The sequence below is a fragment of the Octopus sinensis genome, linkage group LG15, assembly GCF_006345805.1.
Source record: "Octopus sinensis linkage group LG15, ASM634580v1, whole genome shotgun sequence".
Taxonomy (NCBI): Eukaryota; Metazoa; Mollusca; class Cephalopoda; order Octopoda; family Octopodidae; genus Octopus; species Octopus sinensis.
The window spans coordinates 13,480,449-13,492,612 of NC_043011.1; the positions used below are offsets into that span (position 1 = coordinate 13,480,449).

The 12,164-nt window shown below is 39.5% G+C and overlaps 1 protein-coding gene across 2 annotated transcripts in view; it reads right to left on the bottom strand.

Moving 5' to 3' along the window:
• Positions 1–12,164, bottom strand: part of LOC115219823 (pyruvate kinase PKM) — a 43,664-nt gene that overhangs the window by 19,645 nt on the left and 11,855 nt on the right. For both annotated transcript variants that reach the window (XM_036509497.1, XM_029790104.2), the window contains exons 3-5: positions 9,887–9,981; positions 5,382–5,504; positions 1,924–2,110 (exon numbers count right to left, since the gene is read on the bottom strand). In XM_036509497.1, coding sequence (XP_036365390.1) covers positions 1,924–2,110; positions 5,382–5,504; positions 9,887–9,981 — 405 coding nt within the window. The remainder of the gene's footprint in view (positions 1–1,923; positions 2,111–5,381; positions 5,505–9,886; positions 9,982–12,164) is intronic.

Genomic DNA, 12,164 nt, shown 5'->3' on the forward strand with positions numbered 1-12,164 from the left:
TAAGTGTACTCTAGTGGAAATAGAGGAGGTACAGTAAGTGTACTCTAGTGAAAATAGAGGAGGTACAGTAAGTGTACTCTAGTGAAAATAGAGGAGGTACAGTAAGTGTACTCTAGTGAAAATAGAGGAGGTACAGTAAGTGTACTCTAGTGAAAATAGAGGAGGTACAGTAAGTGTACTCTAGTGAAAATAGAGGTGGTAGAATAAGTGTATTGTAATGAACTTAGAGGAGGTACAGTAAGTGTACTCTAGTGAACACAGAAGAGGTATAAAAATTTTAAAAATTAAAAAATTGATGATTATAAAAATATAAGCACAAACGTGGCTGTGTGGTAAGAAGTGTGTAGTAAGGTGGTGAGCTGGCAATCATTATATATCTATTATATAAAATCTGTTCTGGCTGTTTGTCTGTGTGTCTTCTAGGATCTTGGGCATCCCCCATCCGATTGTGCTCAAATTTGATATGTAGACACCGACGGTATCAGGGTGTGTATAAGTCTTGAAAAAATTACAAAAATAGATTCCAGGTGAGAATGCGATCGATAAAGCCGTGGGAACGTACATTTGTACATGCATCCGTCGATCCAATTACTGACCCAGAGCAAGTCATGGTGTACCTGACTGAGTTTCTTAATTCACAAGAACCATTGGGTTTGCCACCCCATAAACTTTGCCTCAAGGTTGGAAGTCCCATTATTCTCCTCCGAAACTTGGAATCCCCACGACTTTGTAATAACACTCGGTTGGTTCTCACTCAACTTTTGGATGACGTTCTCGAGGCAAAAGTTATCACAGGTCAAGGAGCAGGGGATGTTGTTTTTATTTCCTGCATGCCATTGATTCCGTCGGGCTGTGTTTACCCGATGAAACACATTCAATTCCCTATTCACATGAGCTTCGCGATGACTATCAACAAAGCACAGGGGTAGTCATTGAAAGTCGTGGGGTTGGACTTCAGCACTCCCTGCTTTTCGCACTGACAACTATTATATAAAATCTGTTCTGGCTGTTCGAGGGTTGACTGTTCAACAAACTTTTTCTACTACGCTGCAGATGGAATAACAAGGAATGTGGTTTACAAGGCTGCGCTCCACTAGTTTTTCCATGCCCTTGAACATCCTGTAAAGTAAGTTAGCTTAAAATTAGTTACTTAGGTTGTTGCTTTTCATCAAAAATCACCCCAAGTTGATTTCCTACATGTTTTATTGGATAAACTTATTATTGTCCCAGGTACGTTCTCATAAATTCATCATGCTTTTCCATCTAGATTTACCTCTAGCTAACCCATTTGCAGGCATCATTTTTGTTCTGCTTTTCTTCTGTCAACCTGTACATAATTGCACCTTCCATTTTTTGTTGTTTTTGTACTGCTTAAAGGCATGTTTCTTTCCTGCCAAGCTTACTGTTTAAACCATGTTTGTGTTCTCCCAGTCAACAGCCTTATCATTACTGGTACTTTAAACTCTTTGGCTGCATATTTGTGCGAATAAAATCGTTTTTCTTTGGAATAGAAAAAAAGTCTATCTTTATTTCTTCTTTTGCTGGTGTCTCAAATTTAGGTTAAATCAGTGTTTCTCAAAGGGGAGACCTATGGGACAGTGGACAAGTTGTTTTGAGAAAATTTGGTTTAAATGTTTGACAACTCAGCACCGTCCATTGGACGGGGCGGGGGGGCGTTTTGCTCGTATACACACACACACACACACACACACACACATGCATATATCTATGTGTATCTTTGTGTATGTGTTTGTAAATCCACCCTCCTTTCATCACTTGACCACTAGTGTTGGTGTATTTACATCCCCATAACTTAGTGGTTCATCAAAGAGGCCGATAGAATAAGTACAACCCACCCACCCACCCACCCACCCACTGTACCCCACCATAAAACCATAATATACATTAAAAGAAAACACAAACCTTTATCTACAACCATAAGTGAAAGAGGTCCATCCTCAATGACAATGATACTGTCAACCTTAGCATAGTCAATAAGTTTCTGCTGATCTATATACAGGAAGCTATCATCCATATTGTTGATGTTTTCTGAGTCATAGCTGATTCGTACGACTGATCGATGTTTAAAGAATATTTCTCTTCCAAGTTCCTGAATTTAAAAGAAATCAGTAGAACTAATGAATTATTTACAATTTTCTTCAGTTTCTGAAATATGTGAATGGTTACATATTTTCTGTAATCAGAACATAAATAAAATAAGTAGCCTAGGCTAGTCAATATTTTTATTGTTATCTATTTTCCAGTTTTATATCTATACCATATCTTCCTATTTATTTTACACAACCTTGCACATTCTTTGTGTTATTACTTAAACAAATGAAAACATAGGTATTGGGTAAATCACTAAGAAACACATTTAATCCCTCTTATGCCTCACTTTTCTCTCAATGCAGTTGTGCTTTATTGGTCATGCACACTGATGTTGCAAATCCAATGGAGCATACTACCTTCATTCCTCTTCAGTCTATGCATGTCCTCTATATTCACAGCCCGTGACTAATATAGCAACGTAATATATATATATGGATCTTTTCCTTTTGAATGGCAGTTTTCAACAAAATTTGTAGTTAACTAAACACTTTTAAACTTCGTATACTGGTAGAATGTGTCAAAATAAAACATTTTTTTCTCTTGGCTTTCTTGAGAAAATTGTAATTTGTAAGTTTAACGTAGTTTAATTTTTCGAATTTTAACCAATCAATGGCCTCTATTGAGCTAAAATCATTTGCTGCGTCTAAAACTGAGACAACATCCTGTCACTAACCCTAACCCTTTCATTTTTTTTTCTTAATTGTTAAATTAAAATTATTTTCCATTGCTTTCATTTTAGCCTTTTGTTTTTCTTTTCTTAATTGTTATCCTTAAATTAATTAATATAAGTGGCTATATTTATATTGAAGTGATTTTACTACTACTACTACTACTATTTTTACAATAATCATTTCTTAAATATAGCAACGAAACACATGTCGTTATTCTACCAAATATATACGATTTATTTATTATTTTGCACATTACTTAATCATCTGTATCTTTTTTATCTTATATTTAATATTTCTATTATATGTAATTTTCTAGATGGTGTAATTTAATTTTTCATTTTAAATTGATAAAAGGTGGGTTTTCTAATTTATATATATATATATATGCGTGTGTGTGTGTATTCACATATATATATGTATATGTATACATTCACACACACACACATATATATATATATATATATATATATATATACACATACACACATATATCCATATACATATATATAAATATACAGATTAGAAAATTACTATTTTTAAATCTCACAACATGAGATACTCAGCAACAGCACTTTGTAGTAAAGATTGTGTGCCAACACAACATGGCAGTCCCGGCCTAGGAGCAATGTTGCCGCAATTCAGCCCCAGGAGACATCATCTCCAGCCGGCTGTACGACACAATCTTTGTCCTTATATTTTCGAACAAGGGAAGCTAGCACCCCCACTCAGCTCAAAACAATATCTGTGTATCGCGATTTCTGGGTTATTTTCGTTCATCAGCATAGAATATTTGTTCAGCTAGAGGTGGCGCTGCCTAATTTGCATTCGAAAATATAAGGACACAGATCGCGTCATACACTTTCGGAAACATTTTTTCACGCTCAGGGTTGCTGAAGCGTGGAATAAACTGCCTGCATCAGTTGTTGACTGCCATGACACTGCATCCTTTAAGGCCCTCATGCTTCCCGAAATCTGTCGAAACTACACCTGATTATATATACACTTTAGATGAGTTGTAGTGCACCTGAGCACTGTACACAATTATTGTTATTATTATTAAACTCACTGGCTCAATTGTTCTACATTCACAGAAAGGGGATTCCACATTATTGTCCCATTTCACATGGATTTGGCGAGTGTTTCCTAATCTATTTTCCCCAGGCTCCACTATAACTTTCCAGAAAAATATAGGCTCCCACCAGTGGCTGGAAAAATGTATAGGTGTAGTATGTTTGCTGTGCAAAAAAGATTTTCACAATTCTATGTCCCACTAAAAAATTTTGGATCTCAATCTTCCCAGGCCCCACATCGGGAATCACTGGATTAGGCCAAATCCAACACAAATTTGATTCAGATATTTCCGTTGTTCCAAACCCTTTGACAATCTCACCATGACTGCTGTTAGAAATATACTGTGAATTGGGTTAACATTACTTTGGCAACGGGTAGTGTCAGAGCTATGTCGTCGGGAACTTTGGTTTCCTGGTAGGGCCACCCAAGGCGGATTGGTCTGACACCGAGTGGTATTAGGGCCACAACCTGGTGAAAATCCTCGGAGTGTCTGTTTCGGCAACCGGTGGCTCCTCAGTCGTTCTGTGCCTGCGTCTGCAGACAATCTGCAGCAAACAGGATGTCTCTACATGCAGTTGTTGGGAACCGCTTGTGAAATCCACATATTCCCACGAAACTTCTTCCATGAATTCTCAATGCTCCGAGGGTGATAGAAGAAGCCGACTCAACCCACCCAGGGTGAATGTTGCCACAAGTACAAGTACATAGAGTAAGTAACATTACTTTCAGCCTTTCATTCTTTTAGAATGGTAAGAGTTGTACTGGCATCACTATTTTGTGTAGTGATTGTTATTCATTTATAGCAATGAAACAAATCTAATAAAATTCTGAGAATTGTAGATTATCATGTTGTCTTTGAGTGAAGATTTGGTCAGCAAAATTGAATTATAAATAATATTTTCTCGATAATGCTTTCACAATGAAAGAGAATTTAACCAATGAGGGAGCAACTATGCTGTCACTTAATCTACTAGAAATAACAGCTGAATTAAGGCGGTGAGATGGCAGAAACGTTAGCACGCTGGACGAAATACTTAGGGGTATTTTGTTCATCGCTACGATCTGAGTTCAAATTCCGCCGAGGTCGACTTTACCTTTCATCCTTTCGGGGTCGATAAATTAAGTACCAGTTACGCACTGGGGTAGATGTAATCAACTTAATCCGTCTGTCCGTCCTTGTTTGTCCCCTCTATGTTTAGCCCCTTGTGGGCAATGAAAAAAAAAAAAGAAATAACAGCTGAATCCCCATCAGATCACATTTCACTATTTTAGAAACCTGGGAAAAAGATGGAAAGTCCCAAATGGAAAATGTTTTTGATCATAGATTTGCCTATGTTGACTTAGGGGTGAACCAATAACAATAGCTGGCGCATACTCTCTCTCTCTTTCTCTCTCTCATACTCTCACACACATGCATAAAAACATGAGTAAAATCCTTTATGCATTATTTAGTGATTTATATCTGAATACGTACAATGAGTAAATTATTACATTCAGTAGAGTGTAGCAAATCCCAAACAAACTTACCGGTTTAAGCTTGCCGAGTCTGACCTCTGGCCCAGCAATGTCAATGGCAATACCGACTGGGGAATGATTCGTTAGCAACTCGTTAGAAACTTGGCGGATATTCGTTATAAATCTGCTGTGATACTATAACAAAAAGTTTTAAATATTTAATTAATATTTAATTATATATCGGAGTGGTTGGCGTTAGGAAGGGCATCCAGCTGTAGAAACATTGCCAGATAAGACCGGAGCCTGGTGCAGCCTTCTGGCTTCCCAGATCCTCGGTCGAACCGTCCAACACATGCTAGCATGGAGAACGGACGTTAAACGATGATGATGATAATGATGACATCAGAAAAATTTGGTAGTTATCAACAATACATAATTATCATTTACATGCCTTCAACTGCAGTATAAAGTCTGCCATAAAATATCAGCTTTTTATTTGCAGTTGTTGTTGTTGTCACAAACTATTGCACTATAATAGTTTAAACTAAATACTTACCATACAAACTTCATGTTTATTATTTTTGCTCTAATCTAAATACTAGCAGCCATACCCAGCCTTAACTGGCTTTATTAATCCCTAAAAAGAATATAATCTCATGAAAAAGTGCCACACCCTAGCAGTTGAGGGAACCTGTGGAAGAGGCAGACCAAGGAAAACCTGGGACGAGGTGGTGAAGCACGACCTTCGAACTTTAGGTCTCACCGAGGAAATGACTAGTGACTGAGACCTTTGGAAGTATGCTGTGCATGAGAAGACCCAGCAGGACAAGTGAGACCATAACCTGTGGCCTCTACATGGGATGTAGCCAGTCCACTTATGCATACTTTTCCTTCTTGGGACACAAAACTCTACTTGTGAAGACCTGTTGAAGCAAGTGAAATCGAAATCGAAATCGATCAACATCAATGGAAATTGCAGTTGTGATACCAGTGCCAGTGGTACGTAAGAGAACCATCTGAATGTGGCTATTGCCAGCGCCGCCCCGGCATGCCTCGTGCCGGTGGCATGTAAAAAGCACCATCTGATCGTGGCCGTTGCCAGCCTTGCCTGGCCCCTGTGCCAGTGGCACATAAAAAGCACCATCCGATCATGGCCCGTTGCCAGCCTCGTCTAGCACCTGTGCCGGTGGCACGTAAAAAGCACCCACTACACTCACGGAGTGGTTGGCGTTAGGAAGGGCATCCAGCTGTAGAAACACTGCCAGATCAGACTGGGCCTGGTGCAGCCTTCTGGCTTCCCAGACCCCAGTTTGAACCGTCCAACCCATGCTAGCATGGAAAGCGGACACTAAACGATAACGATGATGAATTCACTAAATTTTTGATAAACTGCTTTAATCCTTTAACATTCACATTACTCCGTCAAATGTAATGCTTATTTATTAACATTGTTTTGAATCAATCATGCATTATTTTGTAGCGTGGAGATTTTCATGAGGAAACTGTTCATTTTTAGAACAAATAAAAGATGCTGATAAACTTCAGCTGACCCAAGAATGGTGATTCACTCAGAACTGCTGCATTCAAGCTATCCAGAAGATGGATCTAGTTCAGTTTTATAAAAATGCACCCCGGAAATACAGAAGCTAAAAGAAAATTTAACCCATATAATTTTCCTTATTTTCTTGGAAAATATACTTTTTTTTCAAAATACAGGACTAATATACATAATAACTATAAATAAATTATTTTTGTAATTAGTAACTTTTTCCAATATTTATTGCAGTGCTTGGTCCTATACAGTATTCTGAGTTTTTTTTCTTCTGTCTGGAACTAAAAAGAACAAACTTTAGAAAAAGTCACATAGTCTATGAACCTTCTCATTGCAAAAAAAGTACTCCGCATAAAAATCCAGCAATGTGCTGGTGCCATATAAAAGCATCCATGCTGGCGCTGTGTACAAGCACTCAGTAGGCTCTGTAAAGTGGTTGGCGTTAGGAAGAGCATCCAGCTGTGGAAGCCATGCCAAAACAAACACGGAGCCGGGGCAACTCTTCAGTTGGCCAACTTCTGTCAAACCATCCAATCGATGCCAACATGGAAAACAGACATTAAATGATGATGATGATGATGATGTGGGTACAAAAACTGTGGCTTACAACTTGAATCATATACACATTCAGATTGTTTGTTCCTTCTCGAGCCATGCCTGGCTCATAAGGGCCGGTTTCCCGGTTTCCTTGGCATATAGATTCCCCACCTGGACGGGATGCTGGTCATCACAGGTGAGCTGCAAGATGCAGGAGGAAAGAGTGAAAGAAAGTTGTGGCGAAAGAGTCAGCAGAAGTTTGCCATTACCTTCTGCCGGAGCTACGTGGAGCTTAGGTGTTTTGCTCATACACACACATCACCAGGTCTGAGATTCAAACCCACGATCCCTCAACCGCGAGCCCACTGCTCTAACCACTAGGCCATATGCCTCCACATAGATTAAAATTAAAGAGTACTAGCTGGTCATGTTTTTCTTCACCTAATTCTGAGACTGTACCTTATCAAGTTGAAGCACTTTTTTCTAAATATATGAAATGTCTGGCTACCATCTTCATAGACCACAGTTGAGAAGAAACTTAATAATCTGCTACATTTATAAATATAATGGTATTCAGAGACAACAAAGAAATTTCACTTGATCTAGAAGAAATAGCAGTCAAATACTCTCAAGTCTCACCCTGCCATCTTGGGACAAGATCACACTGGACAATGTAGTCCTAGATACACGAAAACACAGAATGTTCATAGCTGGAATATCAACATAGATCTGCTCAATTAGGGCTGATTCAAGGTTAAATAACATTTACATAATACCTATTTCTTTATTGCCCACAAGGGGCTAAACACAGAGAGGACAAACAAGGACAGACAAAGGAATTAAGTCGATTATATCGACCCCAGTGCATAACTGGTACTTAATTTATCGACCCCAAAAGGTTGAAAGGCAAAGTCGACCTCGGCGGGATTTGAACTCAGAACATAACGGCAGACGAAATACGGTTATGCATTTCACCCAGTGTGCTAACGTTTCTGCCAGCTCACCCGCCTTGTAACATTTACATAATAACATTTCTTCATTTAAATGCAGTAATTTACATTCAAATCATTTTTTATTTATGCAAATGCTAGAAAAAAGAAATGCCCATACAAGAATTAATTGGAAATTGAGAAATTTGTATTTTTACTGGAAATATATTAAATCTAGACATACACCTTCATATCACACACACAAAATATATAAATAAATAAATAAATAGGCGCAGGAGTGGCTGTGTGGTAAGTAGCTTGCTTAACAACCACATGGTTCCGGGTTCAGTCCCACTGCATGGCACATTGGGCAAGTGTCTTCTACTATAGCCTCAGGCTGACCAAAGCCTTGTGAGTGGATTTGGTAGACGGAAACTGAAAGAAGCCCGTCGTATATATGTATATATATGCGTGTATGTGTTTGTGTGTCTGTGTTTGTACCCCCAACATCGCCCGATAACCGATGCTGGTGTGTTTACGTCCCCGTAACTTAGCAGTTCAGAAAAAGAGACCGATAGAATAAGTACTAGGCTTACAAAGAATAAGTCCTGGGGGTCAATTTCCTCGACTAAAGGCGGTGCTCCAGCATGGCCGCAGTCAAATGACTGAAACAAGTAAAAAGAGAGGGTAAATAAATAAATAAAACCTTCAGCATAAACTACTGATGTAGGCCTTGAAGCATGTCTTGCAGTAAGTCTCACAACTCTTGGTCTCAAGACATATTTACAAAGTATATAATCATCACCATCATCATCATGCTCAACATCTGACATTCACTTTTCTATACTTGCACAGATCAGACAATTTATTGAGGGAGCTTTTTTTATAGTTTGATCCCCTTCTGGTTATCAATCCTCACCTATTTCCAAGCAAGACAATATTTCTCAATGGCCAGACGTCTTTGTAGAAAATTGGAAACAGATGACATTCCTTGTATGACATTGAGGGCCATTTTTAATGATCACCAGATGTCAAGACAAGGAGACACAAACATGCACGTACCCACACACACATATCCCCACCCACATACATGGGATTCTTTCAGTTTTATTCAATTAAATCTGATTACAAGTCTTTGGTTGCCCTGGGTGCTGTACAGTAGAGCTGTGGAGGCACATGGCCTAGTGGTTAGAGCAGCGGACTCGTGGTCGAGGGATCGCGGGTTCGAATCTCAGACCAGGCGATGTGTGTGTTTATGAGCAAAACACCTAAGCTCCACGCGGCTCCGACAGAAGGTAATGGCGAAACTTCTGCTGTCTCTTTCGCCACAACTTTCTCTCACTCTTTCCTCCTGCATCTTGCAGCTCACCTGCAATGGACCGGTGTTCCGTCCAGGTGGGGAACCTATATGTCAAGGAAACCAGGAAACCGGCCCTTATGAGCCAGGCATGGCTCAAGAAGGAACAAACAACAGTAGAGCTGGACCCAGAACCTTGGGGTTGAGAAGCAAACTTGTTAACCACACACCCATGCCTCAATAATATAAATGTATAACTTACAGAATAGCGATCACCATAGGCCATAACCAAACGGAATATGTTTACTCCAGCTTTTATCATATCCTTAAGTACTTCAATGTCATCACAAGCAGGACCTGTTTAGGCAAAAAGAATTGTTGATGAGGGTAGCCTTACATGGATTAACCTTTTCTCACATTAAATGACTTACTTCACATGTTTTTCTTGTTTTTAAATTTTAATTAATCAAAGGAAGAAGGGCAGCTCTTATGAACCCTAATGCTTACCCAGTCTGGTGAAATCTATGGGGTTCACTTCAAACTTCTGTAAATTGCGGGTAGGGGAAGGAACTGAGAGGACTTAATTGTTTTTTGTCCTCTGGGGATTGTTAATTGTTGGGAGAAGTATTTGGGATTTAGGAGTGTGACACCATTCCACTCATGACCATCTTGTCTTTTCTTTAGCACAGTTTATATAAGACACTTCCTAAAGCCAACCAGTTACAAAGTGTACTGGGTGCTTTTTACATGACATAAACAATGGGCTTCTGCACAGTATCCATGTACCATAGATTGCTACAGATTGCCTCCTTGTAAGTCAACTCAAAGCTATTTATGGCTGAATCAAGTTATGCAAGGTGCTGCACAGAGACATGAAATCCAGAATCACATGGTTGTGAAACAAACTTCATAACCACACAGCCATGCTTGCACTCTACGTTCTAAGTTCAAATTCCACCGAGGTCAATAAATTAAGTACCAGTTACGCACTGGGGTCAATAAAATCGCCTGTCCTTGTTTGTCCCTTCTATGTTTAGCCCCTTGTGGGTAATAAAGAAACACATTTTAACCAGACTGTCTGAGCCGACTAGAGTGGAAGTAAGATTTCTTGACTAGATTTGATATGTGAGTTCAGCATATGTAATGTGTTTTTGAACTTATATATTGTTCAGGCAAAGAAAGGATTAAGATAAAAAAAAACTGTTTTCTTCGTAATTTTTTTGTTTTTGTTTTTAATTTTTAAGTCTAGATGAGTGAGTAGAGACCATGACCATTGCAGGCCCACCAAGGTTGGTGTGGTTGATACTATTAATGTCCTCTTTAAACTATTATAGGTCAACACTTGCAAAAAACACATGAGTAAGGAGGAGATTCCAGAGGGATGATGTTCTAAGGATGAAGGATTGAGCAGTGTGATTAATGAGAGGCTGGAGAGGAGTTGGACAACATCAAGTGTGCTGAGAGGATGAGGAGGGATGAGTGAGTCAGGGGTATCTGAGAGGTTGATGTATGAGACCAGCCAGCTATGAGGAGTGAAGGTCATTATAAAAAAGTTTTAGAAAAGACAGACAGAAGAGACTGCATGCCAGTGGGCCAGAGGCTGGAGTGAGTCTTTTAGTGATGGAGTGCCAATCAATTGAGTAGCCTTTCTCTGGATGTGATCCAGGATGTCAGTGTGTGTGTGAGTGTGTGTGTGTGTGTGTAGCAGCATTGTCCAGATATGTGAATAGTACTCCATTATTGCTTCCACCGGAACCTTGTAGTGTGTTGGCAACTGTTGGAGGCTTAAATATCAGCTGACTCCAAAAGAAAGGATTAGTCTTTATGAAGTGGTCCTAGCCATACTAACGATGCACTTTCATTCAGAGAGACAGTATATGACAGTTAAGTGATAGTAACGTTAACATTTGGACAACTGTGAGGGATCATGTTTAGAGGGGCTATGAAGCAGTGGTGTTTTCTTAATATAAGTAGTGCTTGAGGTTTTCAACTGTCATTGTCCCACTAGAGAAACCAATGTAGGTTTGGTGCATGGCATCCGGGTTACATGTGGATAGTGCAAGGTTGGGGAAAGTTAAAGAGAAATGATGGATTATGTCATTTGCATAAGAGGATGTTGTTGGATGTGGTGTCAAGCAGGTCATTAATGTACAGAAGGAAGAAAGTTGGGGACAAGTCCAAATCATGGGGAACACAAGTGTTGATTGACATTGGGCCAGAAAGAGCTCTGTCGGTGCATGCTGAAATGGTGTGATCTGACAGGAAGCTACTGAGTCGGGAGATGAGAAAAACAAGGAGCCCCTAGGTTAGAAGTTTAGATGGGAGTATCTGTATGCCAACACAGTCAAAGGCTTTGCAACATCATTTTCACTGAACTTCTCTGGTGAATAACTGGTTCACTGGAGGGAGAGAGAGAGAGAGAGAGAGAGAGAGAGAGAGAGAGAGAGAGAGGAGAATGTCATTATTAATGGCTGCATCCATTAGCTTGGTGAAGTTAGAAGAGCAATGGGGCGATAGTTGGCTGGGTAGGACACTGAAGT